The sequence below is a fragment of the Pezoporus wallicus genome, unplaced genomic scaffold (assembly GCF_028554395.1).
Source record: "Pezoporus wallicus isolate ANWC-B61680 ecotype Strahan unplaced genomic scaffold, APGP_CSIRO_Pwel_v1 scaffold_13239, whole genome shotgun sequence".
Taxonomy (NCBI): domain Eukaryota; kingdom Metazoa; phylum Chordata; class Aves; order Psittaciformes; family Psittacidae; genus Pezoporus; species Pezoporus wallicus.
Window position 1 is genome coordinate 7,436,251 of NW_026642052.1, and position 22,860 is coordinate 7,459,110.

General features: G+C 42.0%; 1 protein-coding gene across 1 annotated transcript in view; it reads right to left on the reverse strand.

Annotated features, from left to right (window-relative positions):
* Window positions 1-13,606, reverse strand: part of LDB2 (LIM domain binding 2) — a 402,626-nt gene extending 389,020 nt beyond the window's left edge. The window contains exon 1 of the mRNA XM_057426646.1: window positions 13,572-13,606. Within this exon, the coding sequence (XP_057282629.1) occupies window positions 13,572-13,591 (20 nt within the window). The 5' untranslated portion in view covers window positions 13,592-13,606. The remainder of the gene's footprint in view (window positions 1-13,571) is intronic.
* Window positions 13,607-22,860: the final 9,254 nt, after the last annotated feature.

Consider the following 22,860-nt stretch of genomic DNA (forward strand, 5'->3'; position numbering starts at 1 on the left):
GGAGTGAGTGAACAAGCTGTCTGGCTAGGGTTTAAACCACGACACTTCTTTTTGGTGCCCAGCATGGGGCACGAGGGGTTGAGATAACGACGGATCTGACTGGATTGATAGTCACTCGTCACAATGCTGATTTATTGGCTCTCAAGGTTTTTCCTCTTGATCTCACAGTTTCAGTATATCATATCTTACGTCCATCTGGTATTTGCTGTATTAGTGTTTTTCAAGTGTGGGGCTTGGGCTAAGGTTTTTGTCTCATTGTACTTTATGGTAATGACTTGTAATACAATAGAATCATTGATCATGAAACTGATCTGGCTTATGTTCCCAGTGTGGTCACCACCTTTATACTTTGGGAGGTATATGATGGAGGTGCTTAGCAATTACACATCTTTTTTCTCCTTCTCAGGTGCTCAACCTGTGAAGGAGACATCCTTTTACACTCCCAGTCGTCCCCCCTTACCATTTACATTTGAGAGTTTTGAAGTTTTTGAATGGCCTTTTAATGCTGTTGAGACTTGTTTGCTGATGGTGATGGGAATCACCATGCTAACACGCATACAGAGTGTGTTTTGCCCACGACTGATTTCAAGAGTTAAGCAGAGTCAGGTTTGGGTCTTGTCTGGGGTCAAACGACGATGTAGGAGGACCGAGAGATTTTCCCTGAGGCTGGACAGCCATGAGTGGCAGGGTGTGTGGGATAGTATGGGCAAGTATCTAGGTCAGTGGGCCCCTCCAGTACTTTGGAATTTCACTACCGAACAACTGCAAAATCCAGAAGAATTAGTAAAACACTTAAATGAGGTGTGTGGTCATTCTGGCCATACCAGAGATGGACAAATCACGGCAACGTGCTGGTGCTTGGCCTATGCTTACAGGGCCTTGTAAAACACTATGCAGCACCTTCAAAAAGAAAAGAATGTCGGCGGATCTGAGGGCAAAGCAACAGTCGCTACTCAAACTTTGGCTGCAATGAACAGCACAGCTACCCCAGCAGCAAGTACAGCAGCTGCTCAAACTTCAACTGCAACAGACAGCGCGGTTACCCCAGCTCCAAGCACAGCAGCTGCACCAACCCCAGCGACAAGTACAGTCGCTGCTCAAACTTTGGCCTCAATGAACAGAGCAGCTACCCCAGTGGCAAGTACAGCAGCTGCTCAAGCTTCAGCTGCAGCAGACAGCGTGGTTAACCCAGTTCCAAGCACAGCAGCTACACCACCCCCAGCAACAAGTACAGTTGCTACTCAAACCACAGTGATAATCACTGCAGCCAAACCAGAGGACCAATTCGAACCAATATTGGTTGCCCCTGTACGCAAAAGAACAAGCAAAAAGGAGGCAAGAAGGGTGAAGCGAGATGAAGAACCAATGAATTCACCACCCGGTCCAGAATCTGATCAGGAGTCATCATCACATGACGAAGAAGAAGAAGAAGAGGTAACTTCTCGACCTCGGACCTCAACCGAGCTGCGGAATATGCGAAAAGATTTTACCCGTCAACCAGGGGAGCACATCATCACCTGGTTACTCCGATGCTGGGACAATGGGGCCGATGGTCACGAACTAGAAGGTACAGAAGCCAAGCAGCTGGGATCACTTGCTAGAGAAGGGGGAATTGACAAAGCAATTGCAAGAGAGAAAAAGTCCCTCAGCCTTTGGAGGCGGCTCTTGGCAGCTGTGAAAGAAACGTTTCCGTACAAGGACGTTGTTATGAGTCGTTCGGCCAAGTGGACTACTATAGACAAAGGCATCCAGTCTCTGAGGGAATCAGCCATCGTAGAGATGATCTATCACATCAAGCCAAATAACGGGGATACACCCATAGATCCAGATGAAGTTGAATGTACACGACCCATGTGGCGAAAACTTACACGGAATGCACTGTCATCATATGCCCATTCATTGGCAACAGTAACCTGGAATGACATAGTACCACTAACAGTGGATGAAATGGTTCATAAACTCCGAGAGTTCGAAGACAATCTCACCCCTTCCATCATCTCAGCTGTGGAAAAACTGTCCCAGGATATCAAACAATTGAGGGACGATGTATCTGATTTATCCAGCTCCTCACGTGTACCAACACACGTCTCAGCTATTAACAAAAGGCGTCCTATTGTTTGAGAGAGGAGATACAGAAGGTATACTCCAGGGGGTACCCTATGGTTTTACCTGCAGGATCACGGAGAAGACATGACAAAGTGGGATGGAAAACCTACTTCAGCTTTGGAGGAACGGGTGAGTGAACTGAAGAGGGGAGCAAGGGCCAAGACTGATCGTCCCATGAGAGCTACGGCTTCAGTCTCTGGTGAGCAGTTTCCCAGATGGAGTGGAAGAGCTGATTTTACTCCATCTCCTCTGATAACGAAGAATAATCCCTTTCACCAAGACTTAAGTGTCCAACACTGTGATGACCATTAGAGGGGCCCTGCCTCCAGCCAGGTGGAGGTAGGGGACAATCAGATTTACTGGACTGTGTGGATCAGATGGCCTGGCACATCAGTCCCACAGAAGTATAAGGCTCTAGTAGATACCAGTGCACAGTGTACCCTGATGCCATCAAGCTGTCAAGGGGTGGAACCCATCTATATTTCTGGAGTAACAGGAGGATCCCAAGAGTTGACTGTGCTGGAGGCTGAAATCAGCCTGACTGGGAGGGAATGGCAAAAGCACCCTATTGTGACTGGTCCAGAGGCTCCATGCATCCTTGGCATAGATTACCTCAGGAGAGGGTACTTCAAAGACCCAAAAGGGTACCGGTGGGCTTTTGGTATTGCTGCTTTGGAGACTGAGGAAATTGAGCAGCTGTCCACCTTGCCTGGTCTCTCAGAAGATCCCTCTGCTGTGGGGTTGCTGAAAGTTGAAGAACAACAAGTGCCAATTGCGACCACAACAGTGCACCGGCGGCAATATCGCACCAACCGAGACTCCCTGATTCCCATCCATCAGCTGATCCGTAGACTGGAGAGTCAGGGGGTGATCAGCAGGACCCGCTCACCCTTCAATAGCCCCATATGGCCAGTGCAAAAGTCTAATGGAGAATGGAGACTAACAGTAGACTATCGTGGCCTGAATGAAGTCACACCACCATTGAGTGCTGCCGTACCGGACATGCTAGAACTTCAGTATGAACTAGAGTCAAAGGCAGCCAAGTGGTATGCCACAATTGATATTGCCAATGCATTTTTCTCATTCCTTTGGCAGCAGAGTGCAGGCCACAGTTTGCTTTTACTTGGAGGGGTGTCCAGTTCACTTGGAACCGACTGCCCCAGGGGTGGAAACACAGCCCTACCATTTGCCATGGACTGATCCAGACTGCACTGGAACAGGGGCAAGCTCCAGAACACCTGCAATACATTGATGACTTTATTGTGTGGGGCGATACAGTGGAAGAAGTCTTTGAGAAAGGGAGGAAAATAATCCAAATCCTGCTGAAAGCTGGTTTTGCCATAAAACGGAGCAAGGTCAAGGGACCTGCACAGGAGATTCAATTTTTGGGAATAAAATGGCAAGATGGACGTAGACAGATCCCCACAGATGTGATCAACAAGATAACAGCAATGTCTCCACCAACTAATAAGAAAGAATCGCAAGCTTTCTTGGGTGCAGTGGGGTTCTTGAGAATGCACATGCCAAATATTACAGTTCGATTGTAAGCCCTCTCTATCATGTGACCCGGAAGAAGAATGATTTTAAATGGGGCCCTGAGCAGCAACAAGCCTTTGAGCAAATTAAACACGAGATAGTTCATGCAGTAGCCCTTGGACCAGTCCGGACTGGGCCAGATGTAAAAAATGTACTGTACACTGCAGCTGGGGAGAACGGTCCTACCTGGAGCCTCTGGCAGAAAGCTCCAGGGGAGACTCGAGGTCGACCCCTCGGCTTTTGGAGTCAGGGATACAAAGGATCTGAGGCCAGCTATACCCCAACTGAGAAGGAGATACTGGCAGCCTATGAAGGGGTTCGAGCTGCTTCGGAAGTGATTGGCACTGAAGCACAGCTCCTCCTGGCACCCCGGTTGCCCGTGCTGGGCTGGATGTTCAAAGGCAGGGTCTCCTCTACACATCATGCAGACGATGCTACATGGAGTAAATGGGCTGCACTAATTACACAACGAACTCGAATAGGAAATCTCAGTCATCCAGGCATTCTAGAAGTCATCATGGACTGGCCAGAGGGCAAAGATTTTGGAATGTCACCAAAGGAGGAGGTGGTGCGCGCTGAAGAGGCCCCACCATATAATAAACTGTCAGAAAGTGAAAAGCAGTATGCCTTGTTTACTGCTGGCTCTTGCCGTATTGTGGGAAAGCATCGGAGATGGAAGGCAGCTGTATGGAGTCTTGGATGACAAGTTGCAGAAACTGCTGAAGGAGAGGGTGAATCGAGTCAGTTTGCCGAGGTGAAAGCCATCCAGCTGGCCCTGGACATTGCTGAACGAGAAAAGTGGCCAGTACTTTATCTCTATACTGACTCACGGATGGTGACAAATGCCCTGTGGGGGTGGCTGCAGCAATGGAAGCAGAGCAACTGGCAACGCAGAGGTAAACCCATCTGGGCTGCTGCACTGTGGAAAGATATTGCTGCCAGGGTAGGGTGCAGAACCTGGTGGTGAAGGTACGTCATGTAGATGCCCATGTACCCAAGAGTCAGGCCACTGAGGAACCCCAGAACAACCAACAAGTGGATAAAGCGGCTAAGATTGAAGTGGCTCAGATGGACTTAGATTGGCAACATAAAGGTGAATTATTTTTGGCCTGGTGGGCCCATGACACTTCAGGCCATCAGGGCAGAGATGCAACATATAGATGGGCCCGTGACCGAGGGGTGGACTTAACAATGGACACTATTGCCCAGGTTATTCATGAGTGTGAAATATGTGCTGCAATTAAACAAGCCAAGCGGTTAAAGCCTCTTTGGTATGGAGGATGACAACTGAAGTATAAATATGGGGAGGCCTGGCAGATTGACTATATCACACTGCCACCAACCCGCCAAGGCAAGCGCCATGTGCTTACCATGGTGGAAGCAACCACCGGGTGGCTGGAAACATACGCTGTGCCCCATGCCACTGCCCGGAACACTATCCTGGGCCTTGAGAAACAGATTTTGTGGCCACACAGCACCCCGGAGAGAATTGAGTCAGACAATGGGACTCATTTCCGGAATAACCTTATAGATATTTGGGCCAAAGAGCATGGCATTGAGTGGGTATATCACATCCCCTACCATGCACCAGCCTCTGGGAAAATCGAACGGTACCATGGGCTGTTAAAAACTACACTGAGAGCAATGGGTGGGGGAACTTTCAAGCATTGGGATACACACTTACCAAAGGCCACCTGGTTGGTCAACACCAGAGGATTTGCCAACAGGGCCCAGTCAGAACTTTTACATACTGTAGAAGGGGACAAAGTTCCCGTGGTGCACATGAAGAATTTGCTGGGGAAGACAGTCTGGGTTATTCCTGCTTCAGGTAAAGGCAAACCCACTCGTGGGATTGCTTTTGTTCAGGGACCTGGATATACTTGGTGGGTAATGCGGGAAGATGGGGAAGTCCGATGTATACCTCAAGGGGATTTGATTTTAGGGGAAAACAGCCAGTGAACTCAATTGTATGCTGTTGCCTGCTGTGTAATGCTTTTATAGCCCATCAACTAGATGTCTCCAGGTCACCAGCGACTGGCCCTGACTTCCCTCCAGCCATCACCCCAACAGAGAATGAACTTTGAACATCATGGACCGAATGAACTCGGCAGCATTATAGGGATTGGTCCATGCACTAAGAAAATGATCTTTTTCTCTTGGTCTGTATGAATATGGATGTATATATGTGGGAGAGCGATGGTGTATTGAAAATGTGGGATCTGAGCACGACGTGAATGGTATGGAATAAAGGGTGGATAATGTCCTGGGTTCAGCAGTAGCAGTCATGTTTTTCCTATGTGCTAGCTGGTGCAGTGCTGTGTTTTGACTTCCAGCCTGGAAACAGTGTTGGTGAAGCCGATGTTTTCGGTTGTTGCTAAGTGATGTTTACCCTGACCAAGGACTTTGTGAGGCTCATGTTCTGCCAGGGAGGAAGGGAAGCTGTGAGGAAGCAGAGATGGGGTGCCTGACCCGGGCTAGCCAGGGAGGTATTCCATACCACAGCACGTCATGCCCGGGGTGGGGGGTAACTGGGAGTTATCCGGAAGGACAAGGGCTTCCGGGTGGGACTCGTTTCTTGGCCGGTGGTATCGTATTCTCTTCCCTTGTTATTTTCTCTTATCATTGTTGTAGTTGATAGTTGCGGTGGTGATTTGTGTACATTGGTTGCTGGACTGGTCTTGTCTCAACCCGTGGGAGTTGCACTCTTTCGATCCTCCTCCCTGTTCCTCCGGGAGCGGGGAAGGGGAGAGCCCCGGGGGGGGGGGGGTTGACTCAATTGTTGTCAGCCTGGCACCACTCACTGGGAGTGAGTGAACAAGTTGCCTGACTGGGTTTAAACCACGACACTGGCCCAAACTGTGCAGGGGCCTCAAGCTTCACCTCTACCTCGTGAAGGAAAGAAGGAGGCCGTTAACCTGGGAAACTGGTGACAAAAAAAACAACAAAAAAAAAGGAGAAGGACAACCAAAAACAAGGGGCTTCCCCCTAAATCCCCTGTCCCCACGCAGAACCGCTTTGCTGTCCTGCAGCGGGCTAATGAGGAAACACACTCGAGCCAGAAACAGCCAGCTGATGCCCTGGTAAAGATCTCTACTGGTGCTTGTAGGAAAAAGTGGTGGGTCATAGTAGTAGGGGACTCTACACTGAAAGGGACAGAAGCACTCATCTGCCGGCCAGACCCCGTCTCAAGGGAGGTGTGTTGCCTACCAGGGGCACAGATCAGGGATGTGGCAGAGAGGCTGCCTGCTCTAGTAAGTCCCACGGACTATTACCCACTCCTGGTGATACATGTGGGTGCTAAGGATATAGATAGTAGTAGCCTGGGGAACATAAAGAAGGACTACAGAGCCCTGGGGGAGGTGGTTAGGGGCTCTGGAGCTCAGGTGGTCTCTTCATCAATTCTCCAGGATACAGGGGAGGACCTAAAAAAAGCTAGTAGGATTAGCCAGGTTAATAAATGGTTAAAAGGGTGGTGTCATAGTCAGGGGTTTGGGTATCTTGAACACGGGACCCAAGTTTGTAGGCCGGGTCTAGGGGGGCTGGTGGAGCTGGTCTGATGATAAAGGAAAGAGCAGTTTTGGTAGGAGGCTTGCCAGACTGGTCAAGGAGGCTTTAAACTAGATGTGTTGGGGGAGAGGGGCATCATTCCATCCCAACACACCCAGTCAGTTGCCAGAACCTATAATAAATGCTTGGAGCAATGTAGAGATATCCCAGCTGCTCCAGGCAATGAGCCGGCTTCAGCTGGAGCTCGGCTCAGGTGCCTCTATACAAATGCCGGAAGCATGGGGAGCAAACAAGAGGAATTAGAGATGTGTGCACGTCTACGGGGGTATGATATAATAGGCATCACAGAAACATGGTGGGATGGCTCCTATGACTGGAGTGTTGCAATGGAAGGTTACAGGCTCTTTAGGAAGGACAGGCCTGGCAGGCGGGGAGGGGGAGTTGCCCTTTATGTTAGTGATAGGCTGGAGAGTACGGAACTCTGTCTGGGGACAGCTGAGCAGTCCACAGAGAGTTTGTGGGTCAGGGTTAAAGGGAATATAGCTATGGGAGACATTACTGTGGGGATCTGTTACAGACCGCCTGATCAAGGAGAACCTGCGGATGAAGCATTCTATAGACAGATAGGAAAAGCCTCACGCTCGCAGGCCCTTGTTCTCATGGGTGACTTCAACCACCCTGACATCTGTTGGAGGGAAGGTATGGCCCGGCACAAGCAATCCAGGAGGTTCCTCGATTGTGTAGAGGACAACTTCCTTCTGCAAGTAACAGAAGAGCCGACAAGGAGAGGTGCCGTGCTTGACTTCGTGCTCACCAACAGGGAAGGGCTCGTTGGAAATGTGGTGCTCCAGGGCAGCCTTGGATGCAGCGATCATGAGATGCTCGAATTTGAGATCCTCAGGACAGTGAGAAGAGGTGCAGCAAGCTCACTGCCCTGGGCTTCAAAAGAGCAGACTTCGGCCTCTTCAGGAACCTGCTCAGGAAGGTTCCATGGGATACAGCCCTAGAGGGCAGAGGGGCCCAAGACTGTTGGTTGATATTCAAGGATCACCTGCTACAAGCTCAGGAGTGTTGCATTCCAACCAGAAGGAAGTGCAGCAGGAGGGCCAGGAGACCTCCTTGGATGGATAAGGAGCTCCTGAGGAAAATTCAAAGGAAAAAAGAGGTATATAATAAGTGAAAGCAAGGACAGGTGGCCTGGGAAGAGTACAGGGATGTTGTCCGGGAAGCTAGGGACCAGGTTAGGAAAGCCAAGGCCCAGTTAGAATTAAACTTAGCTAGAGGTATTAAAGATAACAGGAAGGGATTCTACAGGTACATAGCAAATAAAAAATAGACTAGGGAGAATGTAGGCCCCTCAGGAAGCTCTCAGGAGAACTGGCTACACAGGATTTGGAGAAGGCTGAGGTTCTGAATGACTTCTTTGCCTCGGTCTTCACTGCCAAAGGCTCTGACCAAACCACCCAAGTCTTGGAAGGCAGATGCAGGGACTGTGAGAATGAAGACCTTGCGCCCACTGTAGGAGAGGAACTCGTTCGAGACCATCTTAAAAATCTGAACGTGCACAAGTCCATGGGACCTGATGAGATCCATCCACGGGTCCTGAAGGAGCTATCAAATGAAGTTGCGAAGCCACTGTCCATCATATTTGAGAAATCAGGGCAGTCAGGTGAAGTTCCCGATGACTGGAAAAAGGGAAATATAACCCCCATTTTCAAGAAGGGGAAAATGGATGACCCGAGGAATTACAGACCAGTCAGTCTCACTTCTGTGCCTGGCAAAATCTTGGAGCAGATTCTCCTGGAAGGCATGCTAAGGCACATGAAAAACAACAAGGTGCTTGGTGACAGCCAGCATGGCTTCACTAAGGGGAAATCCTGCCTGACCAATTTGGTGGCCTTCTATGATGGGGCTACAGAACTGATGGACAGTGGTAGAGCAGTTGATGTCAACTACCTGGACTTGTGCAAAGCATTCGACACTGTCCCACACGACATCCTTGTCTCTAAATTGGAGAGACATCAATTTGATGGATGGACCACTCTGTGGATAAAGAACTGGATGGATGGAAGCACGCAAAGAGTTGTGGTCAATGGCTCAATGTCCGGCTGGAGACCAGTAACGAGTGGTGTCCCTCAGGGATCGGTGTTGGGACCGGTCTTGTTTAACATCTTCATCGCTGACATGGACAGTGGGATTTAGTGTGCCCTTAGCAAGTTTGCCAATGACACCAAGCTGTGTGGTTCGGTTGATACGCTGGAGGGAAGGAATGCCATCCAGAGGGACCTCGATACGCTTGTGAGGTGGGCTGATGCCAACCTCATGAATTTTAACCATGCCAAATGCAAGGTCCTACACCTGGGTTGGAGCAATCCCAGGCACAGCTACAGGTTGGGCAGAGAAGAGATTCAGAGCAGCCCTGCAGAGAAGGACTTGGGGGTGTTGGTTGATGAGAAAATGAACATGGGCAGGCAGTGTGTGCTCGCAGCCCAGAAAGCCAACCGTATCCTGGGCTGCATCAAAAGGAGCGTGACCAGCAGGTTGAAGGAGGGGATCCTGCCCCTCTACTCTGCTCTTGTGAGACCTCACTTGGAGTATTGTGTGCAGTTCTGGTGTCCTCAACATAAAAAGAACATGGAACTGTTGGAACAAGTCCAGAGAAGGGTCACGAGGATGATCAGGGGAGTGGAGCATCTCCCATATGAAGACAAGCTGAGGAAGTTGGGGTTGTTCATCCTGGAGAAGAGAAGGCTGCGTGGAGACCTCATAGCAGCCTTCCAGTATCTGAAGGGGGCCTATAGGGATGCTGGGGAGGGACTCTTCATTAGGGACTGTAGTGATAGGACAAGGGGTAACGGGTTAAAACTTAAACAGGGGAAGTTTAGATTGGATATAAGGAGGAAGTTCTTTCCTGTTAGGGTGGTGAGGCACTGGAATGGGTTGCCCAGGGAGGTTGTGAATGCTCCATCCCTGGCAGTGTTCAAGACCAGGTTGGACGAGGCCTTGGGTGATATGATTTAGCGTAAGGTGTCCCTGCCCATTGCAGGGGGGTTGGAACTAGATGATCTTCAGGTCCTTTCCAACCCTAATTATTCTATGATTCTATGATTCTAATATTGATTTGTCCCAGAGAAGTATACCCATATGAACGGTACATTTGGTTTTATTCTTTTTGCTTCACTAAAACTCTTTGTATTCTTTAGCCTTCTCTTATTTTTGATAGCTGGGGAAGGGGGAGACTCTTATAACCTCAAATGAAACAGAAAGTCCTCCTTGTGCTATTTATACAGTATGGACCATAAATGCCTCCTAATATTGCAGCTGTGTGGCAGACAAGCAATGCAACTGATAAATGCAATTCAGTCAAGAACAGCTAAAGAAGGAAAAACCTGACTTAAGAAAAATTTGAGACAGATTCCAGCTTTGCTTGTTAAGGTTTAAAGAAAAGTACTTCATGTTCCTGAATGACTGCTTAGGTGGTATACTGCTTTCCAAGTCCTGAGTTTCATGCCTCTTGTTATTTCTAAAGCTGACTTCAATTTTTTACAGCATCCATTTAAAATGAACTTGTATGTTTTTTATTTCTCCTTTGAATACAAACTTTAAACAAACAGGTTTGGCAGGGTGGCTTTAATCAGAAACAGAAAAGAAGTTTTGAAAATGAAAACTAGGTATGCCCAGTGCACCAAAATCAGCTTTCACTCATTTACTCTTCCTTTTTTTTCAGTTATCTACAACAGGACAGTTTAGCACTCAGCTTTCTCAAAGACCTGAAGGAAAAAGAAATAATAAGAGTGCCAAAGATACTGAAGTTACATATCAATTCTGTCAAAAAAATCTTTAATTAAAAGAGAGTGTCAAATGGAGTTTGTTGTCTGTTGCAAAAGAACCAGATAAAGCTGAAAGTGAGTCCAAGGTAAATGGGAGATAAGCAAATTATCAAAGATTTCAAGAACAGGATTTTGCCTGCTCCAGTATTATGAATACATCCAAGGTTTTTCCATGCCCTAAATTGTTCTTTATTCTTCACTACCACAAGGCAAGACTGATTTATTACAACAGCGTTAAAACCACTTTAGAATTTCAATTTATTGCAATAGTACAAAGGTAAATTGTTTTTAAAAAGTAGAATTACATGTGCAGATAACCCCCCTGAGATCTTTAGATCTGATATTGGTGTCTCCTAGTTTCTAAATCTTGGTATCTTGCTCTTACCACTGAAATAAACTTCCTTGAATAGATTCAACTGACACTAAAAGTACGATTAGGTCTGCAATGAAAATAACACCTGAGTTCAGTCCACCTCAGCAAAAATCTTAGTCTTGTAAAGAAATATACACATTAGGCTTCTGTTTAAGTTCAGCTCAGAATACATGCATTAAACAAGTATACAAAAATTTCCATTGTTGGGATCCTCATTTAAATATATCTGTGCCTAAAACTGGTCATTAAGTGCATTAGATATTGAAGCTCCACTGAATTCCGAGCTCCATCAGTGTCAATTAGCACTCTGCTGTTGACTTGCAGAATCAGGATTTCATACAAGATACTACAATCTAGAACAATTTCTGAGAAGTCTCAGCTGCCTTATTTATCACAACAGGGTTTTATTTTGAATATATAAAGGTGAGGTTATAAAAATTGTATTTTCACTGCTGATAATTTGGATTATCATGTTTATCTGTAACTGTTTAACCAAATGGTTACAGAAGTGGCGAGTCCAGGCTTGCAGGTCGTCATCTTTGTTGGATAAGACCCTAAGAGTTCACATTGCATTCACTAGAAAAAGAGACACAGAAAAGAAGAAAAAAAGAAATAACCTTCTATTCCTGCCAGTGTGTTTAAAACAAGGAGCTAACTTCCTCCCCATCATCCAAGCAGCAACCACCAAATAAGAGCAAATAGCTTCCAACAATTTTCCAGGAGTCAAAAGCACCAGTTATTCCACACCCAGATGTCAAGTCCTTCTTTTTAACTTGTAACAACTTCTGCGATACAGTTATGTGTTAGTAAAACAAAATAGAAACAGAATACGAAGCCTTAGACATAGCGCGGAGAAATGGATAGGAGAATGGGGAATATCTACTGAGTACATTACAGTAGAGCCTCTCATCCAAAAACTTCCCTATATCTCACCCACACACCCCTTACAAGAAAATTGAACTACATTCATAGATATCCAAACTGAATGTAGCCAAACTTGATCAGACACGGGACACAGTTCAGTGGTGTTTTTATGGTATAAACCTGGTAACGTTGATTTATCTTGTACTGAACGCAACAACTCTATCATAGGCTTTACCACCTACATTGCAGGAACAGTTACATTTGCAACAGCTCATTTAGATCTAGCTCATGAATCCATGTGCTGTACTGCATTGTACAGTACAGAAAAACAGAAATAGCCAAGACAAAGGAATGAGCTTTATATTCAGTCCTATTGCTTGTGGGTAATTTTTCTGACCTCCAGTGCTATAAAAAATGTTGACCTGGTACATGGAAATGATTGGCTTTCCTATTATAGAATGGCCATGTTTTGTCACAGTCAGCAAGGCTTTATGGAGCATATGTAGTAACATGGAGCATGTGTAGGACACAACAGCCAAAGCAAGTTAGATTCATTCAAGCTCATATTAAAGGGAAATGGCAACACCTCTCTTATAATCTTTTTATTAGCCCACATTATTGATGTGTTTTTAATACTGAAGTTTTAGGCATTAATATGCCTAATAATTATGCCACATATCCAAAGTAAAAAGCATAGACACCCTTTAATAAGAAAAAAGATACATCTACAGCTCTTCTTACTGGGCACTGGTCTTGATATAGTTTGCAACAGCTGATTTCATGGCTTAAAAACACTCTAAAAGATTGTACTTCAAATGCCCATCCTTGCTGATTCTCTTACTCCTATGTCTATACATCAGCATACATGTACACTCTTTATATATTAGTCAGTGGGAGTTTGCACATAGACTACTCAAAAACACCCTTATTTTAGAAACACTGGTTCAGACACTGCCATCTTGCTTTCAGTTAACCTCATTCAAAATAACGTCTTTCTCCCTGCTAGCTCTGATTTGATATATAACCCTTTCAGACTCATTTCTCTTGTTCTTGATGCATTCTGTTCCATTCGCTACCTGGATATAACCACACAGATTAACACTGATGCTGTACTGAGAACAGTGACAGCATTATTAGAGCACTATTTTGCTGTCCACAATAAGCTCCCCCTTGTGCCTCTGGTGTTCTGTAATTAGGCCCCTTCAGACACACAGTTTAGTTATTATGGTTCATCAGCTTATAATGCATTATTCTAAATGGCTGCATTTTCATTCTCTTTTTCCTCTTCTTTTTCTGTTGTTAAATAAAATAAAAAAAAAAGAAAACAGATAATGGAGATAAAAAGAATTACTCACCCTTCATCTCGATCTAACATAGTGTTTATGGGCAGCAGGGGTAGCAGGAAGATGTTCTTGCAAAGAGTGGAACTTGAGCAGCTTTATAGGACAACAACCTAGGAAGAAATGACAAGCCAATACCCACATTTACTGTTTGTAAATCTGAGCATTGATTCTGCTTTCACAAGTGGCTTTCATCAAATGCAAATCAGAAGCCTGGCATCTGCTTGAGTAACCAGGCAGCCCTGTCCCCCTTTCAGGGGAACAAAAGCCATACAATCAAAGGGGTTTAAGAGGATGGCAAACTTATTGTAAGCTAGAAAAGGTTAAAAGTCTGCCAGGGTTTAAATATACCTCTCAGAACTCCCAAGTATGAAGCACTTGTGACCTTTATGATTTTTTTTTTTTTCTGTGAAATGTTTCTGTGTATCTGAAACGTTATAAAAAGTGACCAAAGAGGAGAGAAACAGACTCACTGTGTGTCTGACTTCCCAACTGGCTTTGGAAGCTCCAGAAAGCCAACTTAGATTATTTTAGTTATTCTCAGGTTTCAAAGTTCCTGCTCTGACCAACAGCACTCTGCCTGTCATAACAGGGTATACCTGTGCTCCCCTGTGTCAGTGACACATCTCCTTCTGCAAAGGTAGCAATGGCTGGAATTCACGGACTGCAGTTGCTGGAAAATGCCTGAATCATCAGGGTAGAGAAAAACATTTTTTAAAATATGCTGGAAATTTGCTACTTCTACTTCCTTCAATGAAAAGCACATATTCTCAGCACCAAGGAGCACCAGATTGCTATTTCTACTGAAAGTCTTATGAGGAAACACATCATTTCGCATTTATATTTATTATGAAAATAAAGCTTTTTTCTGTCTGGTAACAAAACAAAATAGGAATTTAAATAAAAATATGTTAACACTTAATGAGCTCATCAGAGTGTGTCTTTCTAAGAGCCTTATTTCTCATACATTTGGGAATAATCACAAAACTTATCCCAATGACCAAGCAGCTAGAAAGCAATGTTCAAAGAACTGAATGAGCCTAAAGCGTCAGATTGATCAATTTTTCAGATTTTTGTTTAATGATTGTTTCCAGAGTCCGAAGTACAGAAAAGAATACCATTTCACACACAACTTTTAGCTTCAGAAAATGATTTGTTGATGCTGGAAAATGATTCAGTCAGAGTTATGTCTGAAGGCCCCTGTTGCTGTAAGGAAACCACTCTCTATAATTATAAACAATATAATTTAAAACAGATCTTGATTCTCATGTTTTGAATACAGTCATTGTCTGAGAGAAAAACCTATGATCTTTTCTGAAGGAATCACAACTCTGCCTGGTGTTTAGAAACTCCTATAAAGCAAAAACTGGCAATCCTTTAAGGCAAAATCAGAACAAAAGATTCGAAGCAATAGAAAAGAATGTTTTTGTTGTATGTATTATGAACTATGTGAATCACTTTATGAAACTCAGTGTCACAAGATGTCATGGAGCCCAAAAATGTAAATAGATCTGAAATAAAATTACATTAAATAAATGAGAAATCTGTTGAGAGCTATGAAACATGATGGAGCAAGTGTAACCTTCAGGTCAGCAGGACAGACAGAAAAATACTAGGCTTACTCTATACTTTCTGTCTTTTTAATTCTATGTTTTCAGCACCTCATGTTGGCAGATAGCTTTGTTGGATTACCCCAGGAATAAGTTAGCTTGAAACAAACAAACAGCCTTCTCTCTGAAGTACAGAATCTGGAGTTGAAATAATACAAATGCAACTGATGAAAATAAAATTAAAACAAAACAGGAATGAAGATTCAAAAACGAAGGATCTAAGAAAAAAAAACCAACTAGGAAACAGATTCTGTTATTACTGTAAATATAGAAGGTAAAAGTCTGCTTCAAGGAAGAAACATCAAATAGATGCAAAATATGAATGTTGACTGTAGGACTAAGCATCCTGCATTCTGACCACTTCTTAAAGCCTACCCGCTCTATTTGCTGTCAATGATGATTTCTCTCAGACTCGAACTCCTTACAGGGAAGATGAAGGCTACACAGAGCAAAATGGAAAACAAATCAAATGATCCCAGACTACAACAAAAGAAATAAAGGAAGAGGTCAAAGCATCAAAAGTGGAAAATCCAGGCAGAGGGATGTTAAACAGAGCTCCTGACCATGACTACCACTCCTTGATACTAGCCAAGGAGCTGATGGATGCTGCTAAGTGGTGGTCCGCTCAGGAGCAGAGGCATCACTATCAGAAACAAGATACTGGGCTTGACTCAACATCTGATACTGAGCTGGCATTTCCATCTAACACACTAAGAAAGGTCTTGAGACAACATGATCCAGAAAAGAACAGAAGTTACACTATGTTTGTTTTCACTCTTGTGTTCAAAGTTGATCTACTCCCACAGCAAGACTTTTGAGTAACATTGCAAGACCCATCTCATCCTAAAAAATAATATTCTGGATTTAGTGTATCTATTCAAATGTTCCAGACTCCAAAAATAATCTGTGATGAGTCGTGCCCAGAATCACTCTTACCTTTGCCATGATACTTTTCAGCTGCAGGTATCCTACACTGTTTCCTGAGAAAGAAGACAAATAAACTGCTTACTTATTGGTCTTGCAAATAAGTTGCTTTCACAATATCAGCCTTACATAACTTATTTTCATGTAATATAGTCATCTGCATAATGACTGCTCTTCCCAGACCTTTCCACAGAACCACAAAGTGTAAGAGCAAATGTTAGCTACTGGAGCAGCACCCTTACTTGCTTCTCATAGTTTAGGCTGTGAGAATACGACTAGCAAATACTGTTACTTTAGTTACTTAGCTAGTAAGACTCTACATTACTCTTTTTTATACAGCAATTAGAAACAAGGTTTAGGGGAAGATGCTCAGACAAAAAAAATCTATACTTAAGGATATGAACTATGTATCTGATTAAGTTCCCAGCTTGGTGTACCTTATCTTGGAATACTCGTTTTGTTCAAGATTAGAGTACCATGCTATGTTTGCTTAAGAGAACTAGAGTACCCACAGTGATGTACATTGCACAGTAAGGATGATAAGTTTAACTAATGCTATCCAAAATGATGATAGCCTGATGTTAAGTACAGTGTCTTTATTTATTATGTTTACACAAGATAGCCCCATGTAATATGAACATGACACATAGTGACAAAATTTAATACAGACATTAAACTAGTATATTATTGTCTTCTACATAATCCTCTGGCATTAGGTAGATCTAACTTGAAGCTTTGAAATATTATCAGACAATACATCCCAATTATCCTTGAAGTATGAGCCAGACTTTTCTAAAATGTTAGTTTCTAAATTCCATTAAAACAATGGGATATTTGTGTCTAAACAATGTAAGCTCCCTCTCCTCTCTCAGTACCTAGGATACATAAATTCAAGGTTAAAATCCTCCTAGTCTCTTCAATACTTTTAATCTTTCAAATTAACTTTACTATCAGAGCAGCAGCAGTCGTAAGTGAAAGATTTTCAAAGACTTTTCAAAACAAAAACATCAAATATTTAAATTGCATTAACTTCTCACCTTCTTTCCCATCCGTGCTTTCACTTCTTTCTCCTCCCATACACACAAATTTGCAAACATATTCACACAGACACAAAAAGTGCTGAAGATTAGAAAGAGTCAACATTTTTTAATGTGAAATATGCTCTCATAAATGTGAAGCCACCATGGTTTGAAGTCTAAATATTCAACACATAATTTGTAACTTTAATCAACACATCTCATTTTGCTAATGCATACTGACTGGATGCCTGAGTGCTAATGAGCGTCCCTGAATGCTAATGGCTCTGTGAAACTAGATGGCCTCTGAGTATCACATGGATTATCTAAAACTTATTTGCATCTCAGATTCCCAGCACCATTCAGCTTCACCTCTCTCTGACCTCGACATTTTATAAACTAGGGAGAACAGTTGTGTTATGAAAGAAAAGCCAAAACTGAACCAAAAAATGCAGGCAAGGACATACCCATCAAGAATATTGGAATTTAAAAAAAAATTCTGAGTTGAATAGTCTCAAATGCTAGAATATGATCACTGTAAGATATTATACATCTTAACTCATAATTCCTTGAAATCTAATTCTTACAGGACTTATGCTTAGGAATAGAGTTGCTGTAACCAAGAAATTGTAAGGATCTAATTAAGACAAGGATTGTGAGAAGAGTTGAACCCATTGATTTGCCAGCGATTAAAGTCATTACATATATTATACTTTACTGCATGTATTACTATGAGCTAATATAATAATACACATATCATAAATTCAGTGATTATACTGGAAAATCAGACAAGGCTTCAGGCACTCAAGCCCTTCTTCAAATCCTATCCCATATACCAAAAGAAAATAATCCCTTTTCCCCATCATGTAGTGTTTATTTCGTGATTAACAGATGTGCTCTGTCTTTGCAAAAGCCCCACCATCCTGCCTGAAACTGTTCCAGTGAGCAGAAATTGCATCAGTGTCCCTCTGTAAAGGAAACCTATACTCAAGGTATTATTTCAGGGCCCTGCATGTCATAGCTCTTTGTAGGAAGTCAGAAATACTTTCACTGAAAGCCTATTTTCTTTTAAAACTCTTTTCCATGTTCTATTTATTTCTCTGAAGAAATTAATATATATTATATGTGCACACATACATACACACATATATATATACATATTTTCAGGAAAAGAATCTTTCTTGTTTACCAAGAAACATTAGGAAAATTATAATTAACGTAATGCAAAAGTTATTTTAAAATTAACTCTCTTTACACCCTTAATTACCCTCAGAGTAAACAGATGTATAATGTTCACATAAAGTTCAGATCTGTTTCCAAGCTTGAAATGAAGTGGAAGTGCTGGATGCTTTGTTAAAGTCAAAACCCAGGATACGCCATTAAATCATTTGAACTTTTCAATGTACGGTACATTTTACTTACTGACTTTAATATGGAACCCTTAACCTGTGGTTGTCTCAAAGATCCCTCCCAAAAAAGTGTCTGATTTTGATCCAAGGACTTGAGGTCCTGGATTATCCACACCTTCTCCTCATGTTTCTTTTGCAGTGGCTTAATCTTTTCTCCAATTAAAAAATATTTCTAATATTGATTTTTGCATTTCTACTTCCAGATGATAGAACCTTTTGATACATGGAGAAAAATAAAATTCAAGACCTGTACACTTCTTTATCGGCCTTTGCATCTACCAAGCACTACTGTAGTCTGCCTCACCCAACTTATCCTTTTTAATATTTACATTTTCTTTCTTCTCCTCTTCTGAATTTTATCTATTACTTCAAGATTTTTTAAAATTGCCATCATGCCAGATAACTTTCTAGTTCTTTAGAGGCTGTTTGGTGCAAATTATCTGTAACTCTAAATGTGTTTACCCTGTAGTGACTATCTATGCCCTGAAAAGTACTTCCTTAGCCTTGTGGAATGCAAACACAAGGCTTTCCAAGTACAGAGCAGAAAATATTTTTACATCTTCTATATCATTATTAACAATTTAAATTTCTCCAGTTAGTAATGGATCTATAGCACGATTAGGATTTCTCTGACTCCTCATTATCATTAGCTTTGGGTTTCTTCTCTATTGTTCTTGGCTTCCTGATGAGTTTTCTAGATTTCCTATCTATTTTCCAAATGACATTTGTTGCCATTTATTTACCATAAAATGTTTTCCGTAACTATATAAAATTACATGTCCTACAGGAAGACAGCTGACTTCATGGAACCGTCTCCAGAGACACGTACATAAAAATCCAGTTTGGATAAGACTGAAGACAAGTTTCTCAAAAGCAGAGCTCGGGGGATAGTGGATTCTTATGGGAGAACACAAACTGGTGTCTGAAACAAATTATGTCACTGTACAGTCAGGAAGCCCAAGACCCCTGCGTTAGAAAGGTTATGATTTAACATTTATTCACAAGTTAGTGATAAAAATTTGTTGAAAAAAATAGATTTGACATTGTAAGGAACACCTTTATCACATCCTAAACAAAGATCACAGAGTGTAATGTTTGTTACAGATGGACTTTGCCATCCTTGGTAAGTGTTTGCATCAGCTACAGTCATGGCAGGAATACATAAAGAGAAGAACTATAGTGCAAGAAAAAAGCTTACATGTCAGCATAGTCAAAGCTACGTGGGTAACTGCAATAGAGAAATGAATTGTGCTGGATCCACATCCAACAGTTTGCATAACTCATTTCAAAATACGAAACAGTGCATCACATGGCTGGACAACACTGAATAAAAATGAGAGCACCATAATCTACAAACACTTCATATCAGTAATAATCAAACACAACATCTTGGACTGATACGCATGAGATTTATGCAGAATATGCCCATTAACAGTACTGGAAATTTACTACAGTAAAGCTTTTAAGAGGTAATGGTAGAATAACAATCCATAATAAAACACATCGGGCAATGTAATTTAGTTTTGGAGCCTAAAATAGTTTCATTTCTGTTAATTATGCTCTTATGTTAGCAAAATGATGGTTAAGAAACTAAAAAAAAAAATACTTTAAAAATGTACACTTAGGAATTTTGCAACTTTCAAGTATTTACTGTCTTAATATAACATAGAATAACATTATTATCAGACTTTTAAAGAACTTTGTGATGTTTTAATTAGCCTGACAATTTGCAGCATCTTCTCAGCTAATACTATAATATGTAACTCATTATTTTGCATTTCTCTGGAAGTCCCCTGCGTTTCACTGACTGCAAACAAGAACCCAAACTGTAGGCTGGCTTTTGCAACCAGTTACAGATTGTTGTGGTGGGTTATGTACTCTGAACAGAGGACTTTGTCAGCTACTTAACCCTCCACCGTTTCTGATAACACACTCAAAGCCAGCAAAAGTCAATTGCTCAATGACACACTACCTGTGCTGTGTTACTCCAGTGCACACCTGAAAGAAGCCCAGAAGGGTAGTGAAGCAGAGCCCATGAGGACATGGGGCAATTCATGCTTCTCAGACTTTCCAGTCATCTGACATCTCTGTTTTACTTCAGCTCAATTCATATTCAGGCTTGGAGGGGTTTCCTCCGCAGTTACAGCAGCTAACAATTTTAAATGTTGAAAGAGCAAAGGAAGAATTAGGAAAGTCAGTGGTATATCAAAAGATTATTCAGCTCCTGTGGGAATGTGGGAGAAGAGTGAAGGTGATTATTTGTTTCTGAACAAAGCCCAGTTTATTCTGTCCTTGATGGACCTTTGAATTTGCCACTAATGTTTCTGTCATCTCCTGGTTCGAGCAGTCAACTTCAAACACTGCCTGTTGGAGGTATTTGAAGCAAAGTAGCACAAGGCTAGTCCAGTCTGAGTCTGAACTGTGAAGAAATTTTCAATTTCAGTGAGAGGTCCTGTATTGATTGTAATATTGCTTCCTGAGAAGCAGCTGAAGCATACCTCCGCCACAGCTACAAAAGAAGAATGTAAAACTGGAGCTAATATATAAATTTACTCTGCAGAGCTGAGTAACAATTCACTGAGTAGCCCTCCTCTAGTTTGACCAGGACCACTTTCCATGGGCCACGTTTGAAATTAGATCAGGAAACTGATGCAGCCTGAATGAAATGGAAAAAACAAACAAATGAGACATTAAAGATAGATCAGATCCACAAATTCTCCTACCTATGGCCAATTCAGCCTTCTGTTGGAACTAGTGCCAAATGAAATCATGGCCCCCATAATGTGTATAAACCAGGTAATGTCACACCTTTTTAAAGTGTCACTATGCACAACACCTCCTAAACAGAAGCCTGTACTCATTCAAATTTTATAGGGCTTAATTCAGTAGTTTAAGCATCTGCTTCAATATGTACTTTATCTGAAAGCTTAACAAAGCAGCTTTAGATAACTACAGTACATGAAAATTCCTGTAAGAAAAACAATATCAGATTTAGCTTTCTAAAGTCTTAAAAAAACCATAATTTTCTCACTCAGTTTTCCCATGTTTCTTTAAATACAGAGGTTTGTGGTTTATGTGTAAGAAAGCTATTTTGAAAGCTTCTTGTTCTTTAAATATTTTTTTTTCCTTTTTCTCTAAAACCATTCTTCCAAAATAGACCATCCACAGAGATGAGTAGGTTCACAGAGTTTCTAAGCTAACTGCTGCCCAGGTTAGATGCCTCTTGAGATCTGCTACTGTATATTCACTGCTCATTACAGCAGCCATCTAAGCATTGTTTTATAGTCCCTTGAAACACTTGTGTAGTTCTCATGAAAACACATGAAACTAAGCTTCACCTTGTGTGGCTTACAAAATGCAGCTTATCCTATTATTATTAATCTTATTATCGCTAATAGTGGCTTTAGACACTACTACACAAACATCTTAAAATAACTCCATAAAGCACATTTTAATCCTGGTTTAACACACCCTTTTCCCAAGGAAAAGAAATCCTATTAATGATTCTGATAACTTTGTGATATACAGAAATAGGTGTTGTCTTCACTCAAATCCTTCTCCTTTTCCGCTTAAGATATAAACCAGAATTAAGACTGTGGGCAAATCTCTGATGCAGTAATCCACTGACACAGCGAGCACTTCTGTGAAACACATGACCCCACAACACTGACTGTACACATGCTGTGTAAAGCTGTCATAGCCTTTCTGAGCACTGATGCCATGTTGGCACTCTAGGTGCATTACAGGTATGCCATAGTTAAAACTATCTCTTTGACTATTTAGTCTGTAAAGCATAAAAGCTTTCTGGCTACCAACTGCATGATTCTGTGCACATTTATGAATTAAGAATTATAACCCTAAAGTTTAAATAAATATTTGGGATACTTTGCCTGATTTTACTCAACTTTTTAATTTCTAGTTAGACCTTATTGAAATAACTGGAAAAATATTGGCAAATTTCTATATTTTAGCACTTTAATTAAGTTCTATCATTTATAGAAATTATTATAATTTCCATAAATTCACAAGTATAAAAAATATTAATGACATATCACTTTTTCATGAAATTTAAAAGAAAATTTTAATGTCACATTTCCTTTTCTCAAAATGTTTTCTGTGTGTTCATAGTTTGTAACATAAATGACCCAGAAATGCAAAGAGTCTCTTCTCAACAGAACGAAAGAGGTGAAGGCAATCTCTTTTACGTAAAAACAAACAAACAAAAAAATCCTGATCAAACTAAAGTTCCCTCAGCTCTGGTTCTCATAGACAACAAGTAATTTCATTGTTGTTAGTCAAGAGGTATTTTTCCCCTGCCTCCCACCAATGAAATGGAGATCATCAA